The following is a 25,735-nucleotide window of genomic DNA, read 5'->3' as shown; positions in this document are numbered from 1 at the left end:
GTCTTCTATCTTTTCATTGTTATAGTTACGATTATTGGATATAGTTTACTAAAGGTAATTTCTTGTAGTAAAAAAATCACCAATTTACCACTGCCCAAATTATTGAAAAGCTAGGTGGAGCAAATCAAGAATTTAAAACGCTTTGTGTTAGTTTTGATGCAGCTTGTTCATAGCTTGGTTTTCTTGTTACTGTAGATGTTACAATTACTAGGTTGATAATTTGCGTCAACAAAGACTGCAACAAATGCACTTTATATTGAAAATCAGGCAATTAGCTCGTTAACTTCTTGCAATAAATGACTATTTCTCGTCTTCAAGCCCTCAGCTCCCTCTACCCTTCCCCACCATGGGAATGAGAAGCACGAAAATCGTCTTGATGAAGTTATTTTGAAATTTGACTCCACTGATCCAATCAAATGATCACTAAGCATTGAGTTTGTAAAGGATCAGTGGACTGCTGCCGTTTTTTTTCCTAAATTTGTTTTGGGACTAGGCTGTTGTACATTAGTCACATTGATGATCAAAATGAAAGTTGCAATTCTCTTCGTTATTGATGTGGTCTCAATCTACAGTGTCACGTATGTTGACTTGGATCTTTTTTTTTTTTTTTTTTTTTTATACAAGATAGAATTCTACTCTAGCCTAATCTAAGTGTATATGTGTGTGAAACTCCCTCCTGGAGATTTGAACCCCGGCCCTTGCCCCCCACACCCCACAAGCACTTATACCTGTGGAGTGACCATCGCACCAAGGGTGTGCGGTGGTGTTGACTTGGATCTTTTATTCTCATTTCTTATGTTTAAACTATAATGCCAATAATCTGATTATGTTAGATGTTTAATAGAACTAGGAATGAAAATAGGATAGTATTTGTAATGTTGGTTACAAACTTACAGAAATCAATTTGTATACCAAAATCAGATTTTATATTGGTGAAAGAGTTCCTTTTTTGGTGTTGGATTTTTCTTTTATTCATATTCGACATGTAAATATGTTTCTATGCACAATTTCCTTGGCTATGATAATTCCGTAGGTTGGCTGTATTGTTCGGTTTTAGTGCAAAGTCAATTTTGTACGCTGAAATATTTCATGTGCTGGGAATTTTGGCTATTATTGGGTTTCATCAAAATGATTGAAAGCTTTCCTGGAAAAAGAAATCTACCATAGCTTTTGTTACAACCACAGTCTGTTGGTTTGCTATTCTGGATTAAATTGGTAGAAGAAGAAAAAGGAATTGAATGTAAATCCTTCTGTTTTACTCTCTGTATAGCTCTCTTCATCAATAAAAATTTTCCAATTTAACCCGAAAAAAAAAAGAGAAGAGCCTAAAAGTCTAGGTGGCATAACCAAAAAAGAAAGAAGGGAATGTAAAATTTAAATATTGATCCTATTAAGTATGATCAGGTGGTGTGATATTCTAAAGGATCAATTTGCACCAAATATAATTTGTTTCTTCTTCAATGAAACTTAATAACTACAAGATTATAAAGAAGATATACTATCATGAACATGAGTGTATTCACTTAGCATTCAAATAAGGAGACAAAGATATGACGTTCACACATAGAGCTTATAAACACATTCGATTTTTTCAATTTTGTAATTTTTCGATAAAAGATTGAACATAGAAAAAACGAAAAAAAATATTATCACACAATGGTGCTCTTGGAAATTGGAATTCACATATAATATAGCATAAGATAGATACATATACAATGGTGTTCGGAATAAACATAATTAAGCTTTAGATGTGTTTCTCATGTGAAAAGTATATAGTTGACACCACCTGATATCATACATATGCAAGTGAGACATTAGATTTACAATGAGCTAAATTGGACTACTTTCATCACCACATACCTAGATTTTGGAAATCATTGCTCTTCCATTATGATTTGACTTTCTGTACTAGGGAAGCAATTGAATCATATATAGAATCACTTTATCATTAAGCCTGCATAATACAACTAGTTCTAATTAGCATCTTTCTTTCTTTTAAAAAAAATGTTATTCTATAAAATGTGTGATTTTTAATTCTACCAAAGTTACTCTACATGGTTCTCTTTAATGATATGCCGCTTACGAAAACATTTCTTAACTAGTGTCTCAAATAATGTGCTATATATATATATATATATATATGTGTGTGTGTTTTTCATTTTTACGCATTTTGGATACCAACCAAATACTTGAACTAATATAAGAAAATGTAATATACTCACCTACCGTATGTCTTGCCCAGGCCCTAGCATCACATAATTTTCTCTTGGTCTCATTTTGCTCTTGTTGTTGTGTCTCATTATCCACTTGTTTTCTAGTATGAATAAATTTTTCCTCTTGCTAGTTGAAGCAAATCAAACATTTAAAGGGCTTAGTGCTAATTTTGATGCAGCTCGTACGCCCTGAACCAAAAAGGGTCCAAAGTTTGAGAAAAGAACCATCAAGAGAGAAACTGCAGGAGATTTTTTTTTTTTTTCCACATGATAAGAATATATAATCATACTCAAATCTTCACATTACAAGTCAGAACTCTATAACACATTTACAAACAATAACTAAAAATCATGTGCCTATATATAATACATGAATATATTACAAAACTCCAAATAGATTACACAAGGTCACAATCTTATCAAGAATAAGCAACCTCAACATCGAATCTATGCCTACCACGCCTAAGGCTAACAAACCTCAAGTGTCCAACCTTCAATAGAATTAATTATGACCTCGTTGAACATAGCAAGATTGAGGCACCAACCATTTACAGCAAAAGTCTCCCAATTTAACATAGCGCTCTAATCACCACCAAATAAAATAAGCTCAATACCTGAGGTATAGTTATAGCTTATTGATCTGGAAAAAAAAAAAAAAAAAAAAAAAAAAAAAACTGTTGGAGCATCTGCAATAAGGTTGCTAAATTGACTAAAAAGTCAATTTAGCAACCAATAACCTTAAAATGTGTTCTACGGCAAAGAAGGGAAATATAAAAAGATTTGAGTATCAGCTTCAGTGAGTTGCTAAAATATTATATAAAAAAAATTTTAATGTGTGGTGTTAAAAAAATAGTATTTTAATGTATTGATGATTGTGATTGTTATTTATTGCGTTGGATATATTATTTTATTGTGTTGTTTATATTATTTTAATATGTTGAATGTTAAATTAAAACTTTTGATGTTGGCTGTATATAAAGTGGAGTGTTAAAATAGAGGGTGAGATGAGCTAAAGCCCAATAAGTAGCGTAATTAATGGAATGGGAGAAATGCAAGTTTTATGATAATGAGCATTTTACAAAACATGCTATAATTTGAGAATTTTCATTTAATTTCTACAAAATCAATTTCATTAACAATATGTCAAGAGTGAAAGAAATAATGTAGCACCAAGCTTCCCAATATAAATATGAAAATGCATATTATTCACTGTGAGCTAGAAAAACATCCAATATTATTTCAAAACCAGAAACCTCACCTAAGGTCACATGACAAGGTGCTACAAAGATGGAAATGTCACCAAGACATACCACCACAGACAGGTTAGAATCCAAACACTCAAGGATTTACCTTTTCTCCCCATGGGTTGTAGGGAATGATGCATCACACAGTCTCCCCTTTGCATGTGGTCTTTTGGCCCTATGGACAATAGCCTCACCCACACACTCAAGGATTTATTCGCGTTATGCAAAGTGGGAGCCTCCAACCTGGCTTGTCATCACAAAGACGGGATAATCATACATCACAAAGACGGGGTAATCACCAATATCATAGCACAAGGGCAAACCCACATCAAAAGCTCACAAGTTAAATGCATTCAAAATACATAGTTTACTTTCAAATAATTTCATAAAATATTTCAATAACCAAATATCAACAATATTCTCAAAGTCCTTAACACCATTTCTTGTCAAAAATATTTTGCATTAATTTCTCAAATAATATAAGTTAAGATAAAGCTAGTATATTCAAATAATACCATAAAAATATTTTGCATTAATTTCTCAAATAATATAAGTTAAGATAAAGCTAGTATATTCAAATAATACCATAAATCTATGAAATTCATTATCAAAGGAATTCAAAGATGCTTGTCTTTTCCATGCCAAATATTCATGCATTTCCCTATATGAAAATATTAAACATGATGCACTTTTCATATATAATCATATATAGTAAGGTCACAACACAACACTTTTTAGAAAAATATAGTTCCACAAATAATTTAGAATATTGTTGCTAAAGTGTGTGTGTATATATATATACACTTTAGCAACATATATATAAGCTAAAGTATAATATTTATTGTTACTAAGCTCATATTGTGCCACCTCATCCACCACATTATTAACCATATAATCATTCTTTTTAATTGTTAGGACATATGTAATTCACTTGTTAGGAACATATGTCACTATTTTATATAATTGGCTAATTCTTTGACAAAATACTCTTTACTTATAATTGGATAGATCTAGGTGTTTTTAAATTCTTAGAATATATTTAGATTGCTTGATTTTCTCATTAACTAGTCGCTAACCCGTGCGATGCACGGGAAAACTATTAGAAAATAATAAAGCATGCATATACTAAAAGACAATTTAAGTTCATGTGTACTTGCAAGGGATACATACCTAAATAGTTCTTGCGGTAGAAATAAAAGCCTTATCTTTGAGATAAAGAACTGATGTAAACAAACTAACCTTACATAAAACAAATTAAAAAAAAAAAAAAAAAAAAAAAAAAAACATAAAACTGATGTCACGGGAAATTCAGCCACATAGTAGTAATATATAAATCTCTTAAAACCTAAACCTAAACCTAAACGTAAGGACTAAATATTTATGCGCCTTCTCTTGCTTTCCTGATGTATTTGGTTAAAAACATAAAACTGATGTCATGGGAAATTCAACCACATAGTAGTAATATATAAATCTCTTAAAACCTAAACCTAAATGTAAGGACTAAATCTATACCGTGAGTTGTAGATCTTGAATGCTATACTGTGCGTTTAGGGCTTCCTACATCTGGAGAAAGAGAGAGAGAGTTTGCAGAAACCAAAGAAAATCTCTTTATAACTTAAGAAACACAATATACTAAAATCAAAGAGATAAAATTTTCAGAGGACAAAATATTATAAATAATTTAAAAGAATTTTGGTTTAATTCTTGAACACCGCAACTCCATAAAATTCATACTAATAATAATATTTTATGATAGCGCAGTTAGAATTTTGGTTTAATTCTTGAACACTGAATTGGAAATTAATTATATGAGTATTCAATGGTGAACAAAGTACTATGTATTAATTAATATATAAACAAAACTAACCTTACAAAAGTTGAACTTTATAAGCTAAAATCTATACCGTGCATTGTAGATCTTGAATGCTTTAGGGCTTCCTACGTCTGGAGAGAGAGAGTTTGTAGAAACCGTGACTTTATATTTCTTAACTTGAGAGAGGGGTAAGGTTGCTAGGGTTTTGTAGATCTTGAATGCTTTAGGGCTTCCTACGTTTGGAGAAAGAGAGAGTTTGCAGAAACCGTGGCTTTATATTTCTTAACTTGAGAGAGGAGTAAGGTTGCTAGGGTTTTGAGGAGTTATAATTTTTATTTATTTATTTATTTTTTAAATATTGTGCTGACGTGGAAAATTGTGGTGCCAGCAAAGGTTTCGGTTTTATATATATATATATATATAGATTAATGAATTTATATTTGACTTGTACGTTGCAAATTCCTAATTTGTCATGAGATTCAAATTTAGAATCAAGGTTTAATGAAGGAAAGCATAACTCAAAAGGAAACCTTGATTTTCAAAAGGTTTGCATTAGGAAAAATCCAATAGATGATTATGGTTGGCAAAGAATTTTCACTAAATATTGTAAGTTAAGAAAAAAATCTATCTTAGGAATAATTCTTTTTTGAATATTATAAATTAGGAATATATGTATATAATAGAATGATTATAAATACTAAGATCTGGCGGGTCGGGGTTGAACCCGTGGTCTGAGTATTTGACCCGGATCTGACCCGGGAAACATAAAAAATCTGCACAAAGACATTCGGGTTGGCGGGCCCGATCCATGCCTCTATAAATATCGATGATTCAAAAATAAAGAAAGAGGAAGAAGCCGATTCGGAAAAGAAATATAAAGACGAAGAAGCTGATTCAGAAACAAAGAAATATAAAGTATTGGAAGAGGAAGAAACCGCGAGCGATGAAAGCCGAGATGAGGGTGATGAAGAATTTGGATTTATCAAATTTGCCTCCTCGAGGAAAAATAGAGGAAGCTGAATCACCACCTTCACAATCACATCCACGGCTCCACTTGAAGATCGTGGACCCGGAAATAAAGGAAGCCGAGTCACTGCCATCTGATTCTGAATCTGATCTACTGCCGAGGCCATTAGAAAGCTACAAACTCTACTTTTTTTTCTGGCACGTATTTAGTCCAGTCAGGTATTCCTTGTATGAGGTTGACGTACCAATACCTTTTCCTCCACCACCATCAAAAGCAGTCCAAGACGATAAAATAAGGAATCCAACGCCGCTTTCCCCTATCCTTCAACTTAAAACCGGCAAATACGCTGATGATATGTGTTGTGTTCAATTGGGCTCCATGTTGTATTTTTTGGGTGGTGAAATGAAAATCAAAAACCCATACATTGATGACGATGTAAAGAAGGAGCTCGCTGTCCGGGATGTTTTCCCGAAAGACGTCTATTGTTTTGAGCTAGCCAATGACCACAACTACCGTGAACTGAAAGCCGGTACTGCGATGAACTGTGGGAAGGCCAGCCCCCTGGCCTTTGTGGCCGATGAGAAGATTTACGTGATTGGAAGCAGCCGCTGGGACTCAGATGAAAACTTTGCTTACTTTGAGATGTTTGATCCTAAAGTTGATAACTGGATCATCCTGCCAAATCCTCCAATAAGGAACGTGAACACTATATGGGTGGGGCATGTTGTTGTGGGAAGAAAGGCTCTCATTACGGCCTTGCAGCCGCACGAAACAGAGCGCCTATATTGTTTTAATCTTGACACACATAAATGGGCAAACACAAGCATCCCTGACTATCTTGGTAAGTTCTCCGGCGACACTCTTTTTGTAGAGTATAGGCTTTATGGATGTTACTACGACACGGTAGCTGCATTAGTCCCATTAGAAGAAAAAGAAGAAAAGGAGGAGGAGGAGGAAGAGGAAGAAGAGGAAGCAGAAGATAAGGAGCTTCAACAATTGTTTAAGCATCACCGCCTTCATCAAGTCTCAGAGGAGATGGGTATGGATGCTATTCGTAATGTTCCTCCGCAAGTACAGTACTCGGCAAGCCTGCTTCACTTGGGAAAGATGTACTTTTGTTATGTAAGGACTGGCATGCCTCCGCATCCGCATCCAAAAATTGCCAGTGATTTTGATATAGGAGATGACAAAAAACGTTTCATTAGCATTGTAATTTTTCAAGCCGTCAGGGGGACATACAAAAAAAATGACACTAGACTTTCCAAGGCAAATTTCCTTCATTCGGAGCACTATGAAGTTAATACTCCGTTCCCAAGTGACGGTTTCATCAAAGGCTGCTACGTTCTTGACTCGGTATATTTTTCATGCCTCTTGTTCGTTTCTTCATTACTATTTTTTCTTTTCGTATCCACATACCATATGAATACTTCAGTTGTTTTTTTGGGACTTAACAATCCTTGACTTGTATTTATCAACCCACAAAACACGTGATTTGTGCAACAGGGATACCTGGAGTCGAGTAAACAGATCAGCATCTAAGGTGGGGTGGGGTTGTTGGCAATCTTGGGCAGAAGATGTCCAAGCGCACGTTTCGATTGCCAAGGTCACTCTCAATCCTGTAATTTCCTTCTCTCTGAAACAACATTTTGTCTACAAAATAAATTTAGTTGTTGGGTTGAAATTGTTTACTAATTTTTGGATGTACATTGCAATTGAAGAGTCTAGAGTAATTGTTGAATATTGCACTGTATAGAAGGGGGAGATGCGAAACCTTCAATGGTTATCGAAAAATGTGTTTGTATGTCAGATAGAGGGGTTTTTTTTGCCCTAGGATTTTAATTTTTTAAGTAGAGTTGTTAATTCTTTTTCCACTGGCTTTATTTTCAGATATAAATTTTCCGAGTTTATTGTTTACACATATTTTTCTTTAGTGAAAATCGAAGCACATGTATTTAAGAGACAGGGTGTTGAGGAATTGAAAAATGTGTGTTTGAGATAGACAGGTTTGGATCTGAGATTTTGAAATATATGGTGTTTGTTTGCTTGTTTTTGTTTTTTTGTTTTTTGTTACATTGGTGTTAGTTTGGCTCCTCTAGTTAGATTGTGATTTCTTTTTTTTTTTTTATAGGCCCCTATCAGTTAATTTAGGCTTCCATTGATACGCATGTCGTTTTGGTTATCGTAGTCATTTGTTTCATTACTACATATCTCTTTACATCCCCCTCAAACTTAGGGGGAGGTATCAGCGTGAGTTTGAAACGAATAACAATAAACCGAGAAGAAGATATTTAGCAAAAATGTCACCAAGTTGATCCTTTGTAGAGATAAGTTGCGCTTGAATATCCTTTTGAACAACTTGCTCTCGCACAAAAAGGTAATCCACCTCTATATGTTTTGTGCGAGTGGAAAACTGGATTAGATGCCAAGGCCAATGCAAATAAGTTGTCACACCATAATAAGGGATGATTAAGAAGATAAATGTGTAACTCTTGCAACAAAATTCTCAACCAAGGGAGTTCAGCCGTAGTGGAAGCTAAGGCTCCATATTCAGCCTCAATGGAACTTCTAGAAACTACGGGTTGCTTTTTAGCAGCCCAAGTAATAGGATTGGAACCCAAAAAAGCAATGAAGCTTGTAGTACTTCGTCTAGCACTCAAATCACCTGCCCAATTAGCATCTGAGAAAGCTAAGAGAAAAATGGGGCCAGGCTTAAGAAGAATACTAGAGGTGAGTGTGACTTTGAGATGCCTGAGAATACGTTTAGCAGCTTGAAGATGAACATCGATGGGATTTGTCATGAATTGACAAACTTGATTGACCACAAACAAAAGGTCAGGATGAGTGAAGGTAAGATATTGGAGAGCTCCCACAAGACTTTTATTGGATTGAGGATCAACAAGGGGAATGATCAGTGGGAGATAGTCTGGCAGTAGCAAAGGGAGTTTTGGAAGGCTTAGAGTGAAACTTGTTATGTTTATGAAGAAGATCTGTAGCATATTTGGTCTGTGTAATGGAAAGGCTAGAGGATGTGAGAGCTAATTGAAGACCCAACAAATAACAAAGGGTACCAAGGTCTTTGAGTTCAAATTCAAGACCAAGAGCAGTGATGAGAGAGGCAATAGAGGATGGGGAATTGTCTGTGATGACAATGGCATGGACATAAAGGAGAAGATTGATTATTGTAGTGTTGTGGAAGTAGAGGAACAAAGAGGGATTTGCAGAGGACTTGAACCCCAGATGAGCCTTATTACCTGGTGATTGTGCCATCATTGTTTCTTTTGATCTTAAAGACCCATTTGGAACCACCATTGTTCTTGTTAGATGGTGGAGGCAAAAAAGTCCAAGTATGTTGATACCGAAGTGCCTGAAATTCTTCATCCATTGCCTTACACTAGTTGGGAAACTTACTAGCAATACCAAAGGAAGGAGTTTCTATAATATTATTGTCAACAATGGTTTTATATGATTAGGTTTGGTAATGCCACTCTTAGTGTGTGTTTGGAACGCACGTTTAACGTGCGTTCCTACGTTTTTCTGAAAAATGGTGGGTCCCATGGTACTATTCTCGGGACTCACAAGTACGAAATTCAGCAAAATTTTTATTAAAATTGGGTCTCACAGCTCACATATTTAATAATTATTTTGCTACAGTGTTTTAGTTTTCAGTTTTCAGCAATAAGTGGTATCCAAATAAACCCTTAAATCTAGTTTGCACAGGGTGAAGATTAGGAAGAGGAATAAGAGAAGTGGTGACTGGAAGAACATTTGGTGTAGGAATAGGAGAAGAATGAAACTGATCTTGTAGATCAGAAGCTGATTCTGCAGAAGTAGGAGAGACAGATTTTGATGTGGTAGAAGTGGGAATTGATAAGGGAGCATTATAGGGAGAAGGAGAGTTATAAAGAGTAGAAGAACATAAATGCATGTAAAGGATAGGAGAAATCCATGATTAAGTAGAGAAAGAGGGAGGAGTAGTTGGAGTGGTAGGTGGAGTGAAGTGAACTTCATCAAATAGAACATGTCTAGATAGGTAAATTTTGTCAATGGATTCAGATCAAAACAGATGTAACCTTTTGTGTCAGAAGGATAGCCTAAAAATAGGCAAGGAGTAGTTCTGAACTGAAGTTTATGTTTGTTGTAAGGTCTAAGTAGAGGATAGGATTGCACCCAAGAGTTCTAAGCTGAGAAAGATCAAGTTTGAAATGAAAAAGGGCATCCCAAAGTGAGTCAAAATTTAACACCGAGGAGGGTAGCTTGTTAATCAGCTTACTGCATAAGACCCATGAGCGAGAGGTAGATTGTCTTGTGACAACATGCTCAATGCAGACTCTACTATGTGTCTGTGTTTTCTTTCCACAACACCATTTTGTTGTGGTGTATTGGGACAACTGAAATGATGGGAAATACATTGGGAAGGACAAAATTGAGTAAAAGCCCTGGGGATGTACTACCCACCACAATCAGACTTGAGAACCTTTAGTGTTGTGGAAAATTGAGTTTCAATAAGAGACTTAGTAAACAAAAGTGGGAGGAACTTCAGACTTATGTTTTAACAAAAATAGCCAAGTAAACCTGCTGTAATCATCTGCAAAGAGCAAATAAAAAGAAATTCATTGATAGCAGTAATGGGTGCAGGACCCCAAACATCGGTGTGAACTAGATCAAAATGTTTAGCAGATTTAGTTACAAAATGAGGAAAGGATGCATTTCCCTTTCAAACAGTGTTCACATAAAACTTTATTTTCTAGACTAGCATGAACAGAGTTAGGAATCAAATCAGGAAATACAAGTTTTATCTTTGCACAATTTATGGATTGAGAGGAGATTGGAAGCTATCCTAGGGACATGTAGAATATTACGAAGATTGAAATTAAAGAGTGGAGTTTTGAGAATGCCATTACCTATATTGTTGATAGGTAGTGCTTGACCATTGCCAACAGTGACATGATCATTTCCTTTGTTTGGTTGTTGCATAGAAACATTCCCAATATTGGCAGTGAGGTGATCAGTTGCACCTGTATCAGAAACCCAAGGATCAGTGGACTGAGTATAGTAAGATCCAATAGCCATTGCAGCTAGTGTAGCAGGTGGATGCCTTCCCTGATATGAAAAATCCATGTGGTGATAGCAATCCAGTGCTACATGACCAGATTTACCACACATCTAACATGATGGTCTACCTTCAGATCTAGTGAATTGATTTTGATACAGTGAATTACTGCCTCGATGAAAAGGATTTTGTGAGGACTGATTAGATCTACCTCTCTGCCTTGTTGATTAAAGTTATTGTTCACATAGAACTGTGCTTGAGATGAATTTTGGGACTTTTGAACACCAGAGGTAAACATAGCTATAGTAATAGCACTGTTCTTGTTAGATTGTATAGAATCTTGAAGCTGCTTCTCTTCAGCGTGAAGCAGTGCATGTAACTCATCAAAATAAAGTTGTTAAGTTCTGGTGCGAATTGCTGAACATAGAGGATGATACTCTCTAGGTAATCCCCTAAGTACAATGTGAAGTAATTCTTCATTGCCCACATTTACTCCAACTGCTCGAAGCTTATCCCTTGCTTCTTTGATATTGTGTAAGAACACATTCACTCGATCATTCTCCTTGATACTGTGAAATTCAATCTTCATATTTAGAATATTAGATCGAGAAGAGGAAGTGAACCTCTTCTCTTAGGCCTTTCACACATCAATGGCAGATTCAACTCCCACAACTACAGAAACTACTGCGGGTGAGAGAGTAGAGTTTATCAAAGTGACCAAAGTTTGATCACAAATCTGCCATGATTCAAATTCAGAATTGATCCGTGAAGTAATTTCTCCATTGCTGCCACAAAGAAATTGATCGGGTATTGGAATTGATTCATCCAGATGCTGAATCAAATGGTAGGTTTTGAGAAGTGAAGTGAAATGATGTTTCCAAACTATATAGTTTGATTGATCAAGCTTCACTGACATGAGATTAGCCATGTTTGAGAGTAAAAACAGAGGTGTTTGATTTGCATGATGATTGGATGGAAAAGATGTTAATGAAGGTATAGGTAATGAAGTTGAAGGTATGAAATTCAAGGGTGGTGTGGTGTTGACTGAGATGAAGGCTGTGATGCCATTGATGGCTCTGATACCATGAAGAAGTTCTAGAACAATAGAGACTAATCTAGTAGAGAAGAAAGGTTGAGGGAAAGAATGACTGGAATTGATAATACTCGACTTACATTGATCAGAAACAGAGATACAATATATAAGGCTGGGTGAGACGGTCAAAGCCAATACCGTTGATACAATACCGTTGCTCACGTCACCATAGCAGAAATAGAAACAGATTCTGTTACAACACTATGATCTCTATTATCATTAGACGAGTCCCTATCAGTTAACTCAGGCTTCCATTGATACGCATGTCGTTTTTGTTAAGTATTGCTGTATATACAATGTCGTTTTGGTTAAGTATTGCTGTATATACAATGTCGTTTGTTTCATTACTGCATATCTCTTTACAATTTGTGCAGCCAGTGCAGTTAGCATTTCCTTGCTGAGTGAAACTACTGAAGCTTAAATCTAGCTTTGGAAGATCTTGGCAATGCTATGGCAACAAACAAAAAAACTAAAATCAGGGCTCTGACATCACTTTTAGTGGGTGGAAGAGCGCACTCCACCAGAAATCAAGAGGCACAAAGCCCAGTTCTTCCATATGTATACATCTTGCAACTGAAAGTATCAATAACTTAATGACATTGAAGGACTAAACAATCATTAGACTCTGATATTACACTGAAACATATATTAGTATATGCATAGTCTAAGGTACTTTTACATGTGTATAACCATAGAGTTTTTGGTTTCAAGGAATTTGGACTCAAATTTATTGGTATTGGAAAGGGATATTTAAGGAATTTAAAGGTAAAACAATAAAAAAAAAAATTTATTATTACAAATCCTAGACCCGTTGCTTTATTTACTCATAATAAAGCTGATAAGCTATCAATTTCTACAAATCCTATTATTTACAACTTGGTTCTTTTTTCTCTTTTGGGTCTCTTATTTTAAATTTTATATTCTTTTGGCTTTATCTTCTACATTAATTGCCTTTTGCATTCAATGATTATTTACTCCTAGTTTGATTCATCAAATGCTTAAACATTGGAGCATATCTTATTTAGTTATTTCTACATCAGCTTCTCTCTTATCTGAAAATGATTCATTTTGCACATACAGGCTGTGGTGTCTAGGGAATACCAGTGCAGCGGCAGAGGAGCATATTTATGTCCCATATACACGTGTAACCAAGAGATGCAACTGTAGCAGATAGTGATGCTGATAATGTCTTAAGCATTAGTTGTGTTTGAATTTCGTAATTTAGTTGTTACTTGAATTGTATTTTAGTTGTTGAATTTTATTGTTATTTGAATTTGAGTTGCGGTTGGATTAGGATAGGGACTATACGATGATAGGACTCTTGTAGATAGGATTAGATGATTAAGTTATGGCGAAAAACACATTTTCGTCCCTACATTTTCACGCGATTCCCACTTTGGTCCCTAAGTTTTTTTTTTATTGCTTTTAGTCCCTATTTAGAAAAACGCATTTTGTTTTAGTCCTTTCCGTCAGTGCCGTTAGGGCACTGACCTACGTGGCAAACGGAATTATTAAAATAATAATAAAAAATTTTATTTTGTCATTAAAAAATGCCAAGTCAGCATTTAAATTTTAAAAAATAATTTATTAATTTTAATTAAATAAAAAAAATAAAAAACAGAAATAAAAATAAAAAATCACATTAATTGAGATTGAAGTATGTCTTGAGCAAGAACAACAAGAACACAAACTCAAATCTAAGAACACAAAATTAAAATCTAAAAATCACAAACCCAATAAATAAGAACATCAAATTAAACCTGAACAAGGAATTAAACATGAAAACAAACACAAAACACAAACCCAAAACCTCACAAACCACTCCGTCTAACCTAAACACACAAAAAGAAATTCAAAACCTCACAGACCACTCCGTCTAACCTGAACACACAAAAACAAATTCAAAACCTCAAATTGCGGCCAAATTAGCTCTAACCAAAACTAATTTCCTCAAAGCTGAGATCGATTTTGGTATCTCTCTGTTGATTGAAACTTTTTCTCTCTAAGGTTTTTGGATCTTGGTTTTATCTGGGTTAGAGATAGTGAGAGGCTGAGATGGTTTAATCCGGGTTAGAGAGAGATGCTGAGATCAGTTGCTGGCGGCGGCGCAATGCAAGACCAGTGACGGCCATGGCTGGTGGCGGCGCAATGCAAGACCAGTGACGACCATGGCTGGTGGCGGCGCAATGCAAGACTAGAGAGATGCTGAGATCGGTTCTGTCTCTTTGATCTGAATGAAGAGATTCGATCTCTCCCTCATGAGCACTGCTGCCAAGACAGCCACCACGACCACAAAGCCAAACCCAATGACATCTCGGTCTCTCCCTCTCTTCGATCTACACGATTGGAATGGGTTTTTGCTATTTGGTTTTCATTTGGGTTTGCTTTGTTGGGTTTGTAAATTTGGTTGAAGGTGTGTAAGTTCTTTGTGTTTGTTGAAGGTCTTTGTGATTTGAATCTTTGAAAGTCTTTGTGTTTGTAATGAGAATGTGAAAGAATCGACTGAGTAATTGTTGAATGTCTTTGTGTTTTGTAAATCTATGGGCATGTTGTTGTGTTTTGTAAATCTGAGTGATTCTATGGGTTTGGTTGCTAAGGAAATGTAAGAAAAGAGAAAAAAAAAATTTGATTCTTTAATTTTCTAGGCAAGGTTGGATGATTGACCGCGAAGAACACATGTTCTTCAAAAAAAATTGTGTTCTTAGATCTGAGTTTGTGTTTTTGTTGTTCTTGTTCAAGACACACTTCAATCTCAATTAATGTGATTTTTTATTTTTATTTATGTTTTTTGTTTTTTTATTTAATTAAAATTAATAAATTATTTTTTAAAATTTAAATGCTGACTTGGCATTTTTTAATGACAAAATAAATTTTTTTATTATTATTTTAATAATTCCGTTTGCCACGTAGGTCAGTGCCCTAACGGCACTGACGGAAAGGACTAAAACAAAAGGCGTTTTTCTAAATAGGGACTAAAAGCGGTAAAAAAAAAACTTAGGGACCAAAGTGGGAATCGCGTGAAAATGTAGGGACGAAAATGTGCTTTTCGCCTTAAGTTATCTTATGTCATTTGAATTTCAATCTAATATGTATTTAAACATTAATATGAGAAATGGTAGGCAACATTAATTAAACTAAAAAATATATTCTTCCTCACAAGGAGATTGGTTCGAATTGACTAAACTATTAATTTATATTTTATTTTTTTAGGTTCACAATATTTGGTGTTTCGATTGTCTCACAACCAATAGCCCACAACCAAATTATATATATATAAAAAAATAAAAAAATAAAAACACCTTCCAAATTACAATCAAGCAAACCACCACAATCTTCCTTATTAAGCGATCACTTACCAATTTATAACAAACAAAAAAAAATATTAATAATTAAAATTAAAATTAAAAAATAAAAATAAAAATAAAATAAAATAAAAAACTCTAGATTTGCTCATCCAGTCCATCATGTCTAGCATGGATCCCAAGATTTTGGAAGAAATGTCGAAGGATGTCAACCAAATGTTCAATATTCTCAAGGACATGTGTAAAAGAATAGAGAAATATTATGTCTATAACATTTTCACAACAAATTTTAAGTTGCAGGTTGTTATTGGCTATTAATGGTGGGTAAAAAAGTAGTTTCAATTGTTGGTTAAAATTAAAACTAATAACAACTTACCACCTATGCTATGATTTATTGTTGTGAAAGATAAGTGTTGTGGAAATGTTGTGAATGTAGTACTTCTCAAAAAAATAGCAAGGATGCAAGATTGTGGAATCAAATGATAGAGGTTAGTTTCTTAGATAAAAGATCCAACATATTTTTTGTCCTTTTATGGCCGTTGTTAATTCCTTTACAGATCGTTAGCTTACTTCAAGTTATGTCTGAGAGTAATCTTTAGACTCCCTTTTTTGGCAACTCTTACAATATAGCTTTTATCTTTTGAACAAGTGATTGTGAAGGCTAATTTGTTGGAGCAAAAATCCTGATCCCTTAACAGAAATTTGGTTTAGCTGCAATTTTGAGTATACATTATCCTGACAATTGATGAACTACTTTTGTATTTTATTAATCAAGATGTGTTTCCTTATTCCCTATTTGGTATGATAATGTGCCTCACTCAAAGCTTGGTTGTGGTGTTGGACAAAGTATATTATGTTTCAGTATTACCAACTCGGCATCTCCTTTGGTGTTTCTTAACCAATAAGTGATCAACACCTGTCCCAAAAAACCCACATCAGCCTGTTGCAGTGAACCAAATCAAAAAGACAATGTTATCCCTAAAAAATTTCAAACCGCGCCACTTTCTCCCTCGCTTACTAAACTTGAAATTCCAAAATCCATTTGTTTCTCTGTCTCTCAGGTGCTCCCTCTCCCTCTCCTTTTTCTCTCTCTCAAGTGCTCCTTCGTCAATCTTTCTCTTAACTCTAAATTTTGCTGCCAAACATAGCCACTGCCAATCATCCAATTAGATTGGAAGATCTTTCTCTCAACCAGGATTTTGCTGCCAAACACAGCCACCGCCGAGCATCGCAGGTCCTACGAGACTGGAAGTTGAATCCTTTGAAAACCCCAAATCGAGCATCGCAACCACTGCCGAGCAATCGCAGGTCCATCGTCGATTTCGAGAATCCGCCACAAAGGGGTAATATTTCTTTTCATCTGCTTCCTTTCATACCTATTCAGATCTTCTTTTTCATTTTAGTTTTATTTGTTTGCAACTACAGAATGGTTTTTTTCACTTATCACCCAAAAAAGAAAGGTAGAGGCACATTTGAGTGTGGAAAGGAGATAGTTTTTTTAGTTTCTTTTTATTAATTTATTTGCAAATACATATGGTTTTTTTTTTTTACTTATCACCAAAATAAAATTAAAAAGAAAAAAGAAAAAGAAGAAGACACATTTGAGTGTGAAAATGAGATAAATGGGAATACGAACCTGAAACATGATGTATATGTGATAGCCTAAATAGGAAATTTATTTTTTATATATATCCCAGCTTTTGTGAACAAGGAGTTGAAGAAACAGGGTATTGAAATTGATCCGTATCTCTTTCAATTTGGCACTGGTGCAGTGATGTGATGCTTCTATTCTATTGGGTTTACTAAAAGAATTGGTTCCAATAAAGAATTGATTTCAATTTGGCACTGGTGCAAGGACAGTATTTTTGGGCAACATATTTGAATTAGACAGCTGCTTTTTAGATGGGATATCTAACAATTTGGATAGTTGATACCTTTTATAACAACTCTTTTGAATACCTTTTGTAATTAATGAAGTTTAACATTTGGAAAATTTGAGTAGCTTCTAGTTTAACACAAATTATATATGAAAATGATGAATATTTTTAAATGTGATGGTAAAGTTCATTTCTATAAGTTCATCTTTGAATCAGACAATTGTGGATGAATATTTTTACATGTCCTCCCATTTGGACAATTTGCAAATAGCTGTGGAGATAGATTTGGAGTTTTCATTTTCTTTTGTTTAAATTAACCTTACAAAGGGCATTTGCAAATAGCTGGTGGCTTTTGCAACTAAAGAGCATTATTGTCGAATACTGCTAGTTTTCAATACCTAACTTGGTCAATTGTCAATTGTCCATTGTCTTTTGTGACTTTATGAAGAAGTGAATACTTATACATTGTTGAAGAATTGAACATTTTTAGAAAGTGGAAGTGAATTACAATTATTGTGAAAGGCATACTTCTAAATAGGTAGTCACGCTATTTGCTTGAAATGTCAAGTTCAGACTCTCATTTTTATGATAATATTCTTAGATGGATAATAACCATTGAAGTTTACAATGATCTCAAATGTATGTAAATTTTTTTTTTACTTATTGATATGAGCCCACTCTTTTAACGTTGGTATAATGGAATGGAAGTTGCTGAACAAGTCCAACTTATTAATATGAGTTCTGATGGGGAAGTGAAAAATTAGTTCAACTCCATTTCGTCCAAAGGGATCGTCCAGAGCCAATAGAGCTAGCAAGATCAAGAATCACCCTAGAAGTAGAAAAGATGTTCATGGACGATAATATTGCTTTTGAACAATGAAGTCTCCCATGGACGATAAATTTGTCCATAAAGGTCGTCCATGGACGATTATCAGATGTCCAGGGACGACCAAATCGTCATACTATGGACGGACGAATGCGCAACACTTGGGAAACTTTCGACTCTTTGTAGCGGTTACCAAACCTATAGCTATCGCCATGAATCCCTCGAATAAGTTAACTTCCGTTAGCGGTTATAACTTTAGTAGCCGTTGAGGAAGTTATCTCTGGACTCATTGGCTTCCACAAATCTTGGGGACGTTATTGGAAAAATAACCGTCCCTAGGGTCTCTATATAAAGGACCGGTCTGAACCGAATTTTGGTAAGAACATTCTGAGACTTAACTCCCAAAAAGTTGGAATTCCATTCTTAAGAGAGACTAACTTTGCCATCGGAGGGGATTTGGCCGGTCTTCTCCGGTCCTCTTTTTGACAGCGTGTTTGCTTTTGTAGGCCTTCCACTGCTCAGTAGTCCATCGAAGCCAGAGCATTCAACCAACTGATTCTAAGCAATATCAGTTGGCGCCGTCTGTGGGGAGAGAGAGATTGTTTTGCAGTTTTCTTTTCTGTGACAAAAGGTTGGATGGTCAGGACTAGATCGAGGGCTACTAGCCCAGGCCGTCAGGGAAGCAGAGGCGCTTCAAGCGATCCCCAACGCGATCACCAATCCGCACCAGTCATGCAGACATCGTCTGTCCAACATGTGCAATCTATGGCGGCTGCAATGGCGGAGTTGACTCGCCAAAACCAAGAGTTAAGAATGGAGATTAATCAGAGAAGACAAACACGTGAGGAGCGTGAAGGAGGACAAACACAGGGTCATGGTGAAAATACTGAAATTGGAAGTCAATTAAGAGGCACTACCTCACGGACGGTACCACACTTGAAAGAAGAGATGGACCAAATGAAGAAAGTCATGGAGGAAATGAAAGAGAACATGAGGAGGACGAATCCTATAGAAGATTTGGTCCACAGAACTGATTCTCCCTTTACGGCTTCCATCAACGGTCATCCTCTACCATCAAATTTCAAGTTGCCTTCTCTGGATTCGTATGATGGAACGCGCGACCCATTTGATCACATTGCTACTTTCAAGACAACGATGCACCTTCAAGGGGTCCCTGATGAAATCATGTGTAGAGCCTTCCCTACCACCCTCAAAGGTCCGGCACGAGTCTGGTTCAGCAAAATACCCCCAAGTTCTGTAAGTTCTTTCGAAGAGTTGAGCAAGTTGGTTGTTAACAATTTCATCGAGGGAGAGAGACACAAGCGTTCCTCATCCAGCTTGTTGACCATAGAGCAAGGGGAGAATGAGAGTCTGCGGTCATTCATCACTCGCTTCAACAGAGAAGCCTTGAGTGTGGACGAGGTAGACGACAAGCTTCTATTGACGGCCTTCCATAATGGGATTAATTCTGATCTATTTATCCACAAGCTATATGAGAAAGAGCCTCAAACCATGGCTGAACTAGTCCATTCGACTCAAAACTTTATGAATGCAAGAGATGCGATCATAGCCAAGAAGAGGAAAAGAGCTGAAAGGATGGAAGCGCACCCAACACGCCACTCAGAATAAAGTCTTCGTCCAAAGAAGGGACGGACGGAAGATAAGAAGGAATGAGATAATAGGAAGACGGGTCCCTTGGTAAGAAGTCAGAACTACACGCCCCTAAATGCTCTACTTGATTAGGTGCTCATGCAAATCAAAGATGACCCTTCTCTAAAATGGCCAGAGAAGATGAAAGGAGATCCCAATAAGCGCAATAAGAGTAAATATTGTCGCTTCCATAGGGACCATGGGCATGACACGGATGAATGTTATGACCTGAAGCAGCAAATCGAGAATCTTATTAGACAAGGAAAGCTGAGGCACTTCGTTGGAAGGGATCATAAAGATGAGAAGTTGAAGGGAAAAATGGAGGAATCGTCCCGGCCCCCACTAGGGGAGATAAGGATTATCATAGGAGGAAACTCGACGGGGCAATCTTCTAAGTCAAAGAAGACGTATCTCAAAGTGGTGCAAAACGTCCAACTCTCTAGACGATTACCAAGGACGAGATCAATGGACGAGCCGGCTATTTCATTCACCGACGAAGATGCTGAGAGGATCCATCACCCGCATGACGATGCAATTGTCATTACTCTGCTTATTGCAGATTATACAACCAGGAGAGTGTTAGTTGACAATGGAAGCTCAGCAGATATATTGTACTACCCTGCCTTCCAACAGATGAGGCTTGGACGGGATCAATTTCGTCCAGTGTGCTCACCATTGATAGGGTTCGGAGGAATGAAGGTGCAACCCGTAGGCACCATTACATTACCTGTAGTGGTGGGGTCATACCCGCAGCAGATAACTAGGGAAATCAATTTCCTCGTGGTGGATTGTTCGTCCTCATATAATGCCATTATTGGAAGACCAACTCTGAACAGTTGGAAGGCGATAACATCTACCTACCATCTATCAGTCAAATTCCCTACAGAGTACGGGATAGGACAAGCACAAGAAGATCAGTTGGCAACTAGAGAATGCTATTTAGCCATGATGGCTTTGGACGAGCAGGTGCAGACAATGAATATTGAGGAAAGAAAGGTTGTTGCAGAGCCCACGGAAGTGCTGGAAAATGTTCTTTCGCAAGAAGATGATCCCGAGAAATTCACCAGAATTGGAACAGGTATGAAGGAGAAGGCAAGAAAAGACCTCATCCAGTTCTTGAGAAAGAGTATCGATGTTTTTGCATGGAGTCATGACGACATGCCGGGAATCGATCCAAGTGTAATCACTCATCGATTGAATGTGTACCCCTTTTCTAAGCCTGTTCGTTAGAAGAAGAGGGTGTTCGCTCCTAAGCGGGATAAGGCAATTAAGGAAGAGGTTCAGAAACTGACCACAACATAGTTTATTAAGGAAGTCTATTACCCGGATTGGTTAGCCAATGTGGTGATGGTGAAGAAAGCAAACGGCAAGTGGAGAATGTGCATAGATTTCACTGATTTGAACAAGGCTTGCCCTAAGGATAGTTATCCTTTGCCACGTATTGATCAATTAGTGGACTCTACAGCTGGCCATCAGTTGTTGAGCTTCATGGACGCCTTCTCAGGATATAATCAGATAAAGATGGACGAAGTTTATCAGGAAAAGACCTCCTTCATTACCAGTCAAGGTTTGTTTTGCTATAAGGTGATGCCCTTTGGTCTAAAAAACGTAGGGCCAACTTATCAAAGGTTGGTTAATCACATGTTCCGTCCACAGATAGGGCGGAATGTAGAGGTCTATGTTGACAACATGATTGTGAAGAGCATAGACAAAGGGAGCCATTTGGACGATCTACAGGAAACCTTTGAAACACTTAGGCAATATAAGATGAAATTGAACCCAAGTAAATGTGCGTTCAGAGTATTGTCGGGAAAGTTTCTGGGGTTCATGGTTTCGCAAAGAGGAATTGAAGTGAATCCAGACAAGATCCAAGCCATATTGGACATGGAACCACCGAAGAATATCAAGGAAGTCCAATCCCTCACTGGGCGAATTGCTGCTTTGAACAGGTTTGTTTCAAAAGCCACAGACAAATGTTTACCTTTCTTCAAAGTCCTCAGGAAGGCGTTCAAATGGACGGACGAATGTCAAAAGGCCTTCCAAGATCTGAAGGACTATCTCACTATAGCTCCATTATTAAGTCCGTCCGTGCAAGGAGAGGAACTGTATCTGTACTTAGCGATGTCTCCACATGCCGTAAGTTCAGCTCTAATCAAGAAGGAAGGAAAAGTGCAAAAACCCGTGTACTACACTAGTCGAGCACTCAGAGGAGCAGAAAGAAGGTATCCACTGATAGAGAAGTTGGCTTTTGCACTAATAACAGCTTCTAGAAAGTTAAGATATTACTTCCAAGTTCATGTCATCAATGTCATGACGGATCATCCGCTCAAGAAGGCAATGAACAAGCTGGAAGCTACAGGACGGTTGATTCAATGGGCGGTGGAACTTAGTGAATTTGACATTCGGTACCAACCGAGAAATGCAATAAAGGCCCAAGCCCTAGCAGATTTCATTGCAGAGTTCACTCCAAGTTACGAGGATTTTGGTGAAAGAGAGTACAATAAAAAATGGGTCGTCCATGTAGATGGATCGTTTACACTGCATGCTGGAGGTATAGGAGTTGTTTTGCAGTCACTAGAAGGAGACAAATTAAAGTACAAGACTTGTTTGCAATACCAAACCACTAATAATGAAGTGGAGTATGAAGCCCTTTTAAAGGGGTTGGAGCTGGCTAAATCTATAGAAGCAGACTCAATACTTGTCTTGGGAGACTCTCAGTTGGTCATAGGCCAAGTAAATGGGGTATGTGAAGCCAAGGAAGACAGAATGAAGAAATATTTAAAGAAGGTAGTACGCCTTGTGAAGAAATTCAAAGAAGCTGATTTCATTCAAATCCCAAGGGAAGAGAATGTGGAAGCAGATACTCTGGCAAAGGAAGCCTCTGCGAATGAAGCAATGGACGAGTTGGATACAGTACAATACATGCCAAGTATAGACCTTCCAGAGATGCTGCAGATAGAGGGTGAGGAAAATTGGATGACCCCAATAGTGTCATACTTTAAGGACGGAAGGCTTCCAGAAGAGAAGGACGAAGCCAGGAAGCTCAGGGTCAAATCAGCCAAGTACATACTTATGGACGAAGTGTTATACAAAAGAGGCTTTTCCCAGCCTCTCCTAAGGTGTTTGGCTCCGGACGAGGCAAACTACATATTGAGGGAGGTTCATGAAGGAGCATGTGGTAACCATTCAGGAGCCAGATCACTCGTCCATAAAGTCATCCGTAGCGGATTCTATTGGCCAACCATCCAAGCTGATGCTAAGGCATATGTTAAGGTATGTGATCAATGTCAGCGCTTCAGTAACATTCCTAGACAGCCAGCAGAGTATCTTACGCCAATGATGGCCCCTTGGCCTTTCGCGCAATGCGGACTGGATATTTTGGGGCCCTTTCCAACTGGAACTCGGCAAATGAAGTTTTTGGTGGTAGGAATATATTACTTCACAAAATGGGTGGAAGCCGAACCCTTGGCAAAAATTACACAACAGAATGTCAAGAACTTCGTCTGGAAGAACATTGTATGCAGATTCGAGGTACCTAGGGTACTAGTGTCTGACAATGGACGATAGTTCGACAACACACCTTTCAGGGAATTTTGTGAACAACTTGGAATTAGGAACCATTACTCCTCGCCCTCCCACCCACAGGCCAATGGCCAGGCATAAGTAGCAAACCGATCCTTGTTGAAGATCATTAAAACTCAGCTTGAAGGGGCAAAGGGAGTATGGCCGGATGAGTTATCGGGTGTTTTGTGGGCTTACAGAACGACAGTGAGAACTCCCACAGGGGAAACTCCTTTTAAACTAGCCTATGGAAGTGAGGCAGTTATACCGGCAAAAGTACATATGGCCAGCCACAGGGTGGGGAAGTATCAGGCTGAAGAAAACGAAGAACAGCTCCGTCTTAACCTTGACCTTATGGACGAGGTCAGGATGGATGCAGAACAGAGAACAGCGAGGTACAAAAATCTTATGGCAAGACAATATGATGCCATGGTGAAGCCCAGGCACTTCAACATTGGGGATCTCATCCTGAAGAGGATTACCTTGGCAACAAGAAACCCAGCCTACGGGAAACTGGGGCCAAATTGGGAAGGACCTTATAGGGTTATCAACTGCAAGAGGCAAGGATCCTACTATTTGGAAGCTTTGGATGGACGGAGGCTAGAACACCGTTGGAATGTTGAGCACCTAAGGAAATACCATCAATAAATGTTGACTCTGGACGAAAGTGGCCACGAACGAGATACCTGGACGAGTGGAAGTATTTCTTGTGTTTGTTTACTACTACTATGTGTTTTAAGTATTTCAATAATCCCCTAGAAAGTACATTAGTGTTTTCACTTTTGTGCTATTCATGGACGAGTTGGTTTGTATTTTTAATTCCCTAAGGCACTAGCTCTCGAGCATATGCCATGCCTGTGGACGAATGTTTGCATAAGTTTGGATTTTTAGATATATATATATATATATATATATGATGTATTTTCAAGTATATTGTATGGGAATCCTTTATTTTTGTATATTCATTCAGAATGATCCACAAAAAAGCAAACAAGCATGGACGAATGAAATCCTTGGACACAAGGATGTGTCGTCCATAAGCTTTCCTTAAAGGAAAAATAAAACAAGGTATATCCGTCTAAAGCTTAAGACGAGATGAAACCTGAGTTAAAGGAAAAATAAAACAAGGTATGTCCGTCTAAAGCTTAAGACGAGATGAAACTTGAGAAATGGTCGTCCAAAACATGACGAACAAAGATTGTGCAAAAGCACAAACCCATAAACGAATCTAACCAGCGTAACAATCCAATGCATGGACAAGAAATTGCTGGGTAGTCTTATCAAGGACGGAAATATGATCGTCCCTAAATTTGAATAACGAGTAAAAGCTAACCAAGAAGAACGTCATTCATAGACGAACTGTACTTGATAGCTAAAAGGATTCAATTTGCTCTATTTCGGTGATGTAATAAGAAATTCACTCCTATACTCAAGACGAGGCAAACTGATTTCCTGGGTGGACGAACCACACAGCCACAAAAATGATGTGAATTATGAAAATAAATTTCATACATAAAGCTAGAAATGAATGTATTCAAACACAATGGAAGGTGAAAATAGAAAATATTCATTTGTTCATGGAATTTAAAAAAGGGTGGACGACCCACGTCCAAAAAACCCTTAAAAGGTATGAAAATATAACTGATTGTATATAAGACTCGTCCATAATCTTGGACGAGACAATTGTACTTGGATAAACTTGAATAAAAGGAGTAAAGAACAAAGCCCAAAACAACGGGCACTCCCAAATAAAAGTAAATAAAAGTAAAATAAATTTTCTAAGGAAAATGTAATCACTTGGGCAAGCTAGTCTTGGGGTCGTCCTGGGTCACTTCAGTTTTAGCATTGTCCATTATGTTGACATCCTCAGAACTCGTCTGCAACAAGGAACTTTCATTAGCGAGGGGAAGGTTGAAAGAATCAAAGTTCAACTCAGGATATGTTTCCTTAGCATCAGCACGAAAGTCCTCATAGCCAGCTGCATAGTGGCTGTCTAGATGATTCTTGTACTCGTCAGACTTCTTGAAGGCTGCTATGGCTTCTTCACGTGCTTTCTCTAAGGACGAGACAAACTCAGAGACTTGTCCTTCAAGATGGACGATACGAGTATCCTTTTCTAGATTATCAGCTTTAAGCTCT

At 37.1% G+C, this 25,735-nt stretch overlaps 2 protein-coding genes and 1 long non-coding RNA gene across 3 annotated transcripts; all 3 read left to right on the top strand.

Moving 5' to 3' along the window:
* Positions 1-7,745: 7,745 nt before the first annotated feature.
* Positions 7,746-13,768, top strand: LOC126693398 (uncharacterized). The gene is made up of 2 exons (XR_007645336.1): positions 7,746-7,855; positions 13,461-13,768. It is a non-coding gene; the product is annotated as an uncharacterized LOC126693398 (long non-coding RNA).
* Positions 13,769-19,150: 5,382 nt separating this feature from the next.
* Positions 19,151-20,014, top strand: LOC126691386 (uncharacterized). Its single transcript, XM_050386432.1, has 2 exons — positions 19,151-19,488; positions 19,579-20,014. Exons 1-2 carry the CDS (start codon positions 19,151-19,153, stop codon positions 20,012-20,014), a joined length of 774 nt encoding a protein of 257 aa, XP_050242389.1.
* Positions 20,015-21,412: 1,398 nt separating this feature from the next.
* On the top strand, positions 21,413-24,647 carry LOC126691385 (uncharacterized). The gene is made up of 4 exons (XM_050386431.1): positions 21,413-22,752; positions 22,876-23,308; positions 23,738-24,082; positions 24,567-24,647. The coding sequence occupies exons 1-4, from the start codon at positions 21,413-21,415 to the stop codon at positions 24,645-24,647; spliced, it is 2,199 nt and encodes a 732-aa protein (XP_050242388.1).
* Positions 24,648-25,735: the final 1,088 nt, after the last annotated feature.

Source organism: Quercus robur, chromosome 7 (genome assembly GCF_932294415.1).
Source record: "Quercus robur chromosome 7, dhQueRobu3.1, whole genome shotgun sequence".
Classification (NCBI taxonomy): domain Eukaryota; kingdom Viridiplantae; phylum Streptophyta; class Magnoliopsida; order Fagales; family Fagaceae; genus Quercus; species Quercus robur.
Note: the sequence above shows the minus strand (reverse complement) of the source record. Positions and strands in the feature narration are given on the sequence as shown.

Coding starts and splice junctions, on each gene's coding strand:
- LOC126691386 (XM_050386432.1), top strand. CDS start 19,151: ATGGCGGCTGCAATGGCGGAGTTGACTCGCCAAAACCAAGAGTTAAGA. Junction 19,489..19,578: donor AAGTTGCCTTCTCTGGATTC/GTATGATGGAAC, acceptor AATCATGTGTAG/AGCCTTCCCTACCACCCTCA.
- LOC126691385 (XM_050386431.1), top strand. CDS start 21,413: ATGTGCATAGATTTCACTGATTTGAACAAGGCTTGCCCTAAGGATAGT. Junction 22,753..22,875: donor CTTGTCTTGGGAGACTCTCA/GTTGGTCATAGG, acceptor TCAAATCCCAAG/GGAAGAGAATGTGGAAGCAG. Junction 23,309..23,737: donor ATGCTAAGGCATATGTTAAG/GTATGTGATCAA, acceptor ATTAAAACTCAG/CTTGAAGGGGCAAAGGGAGT.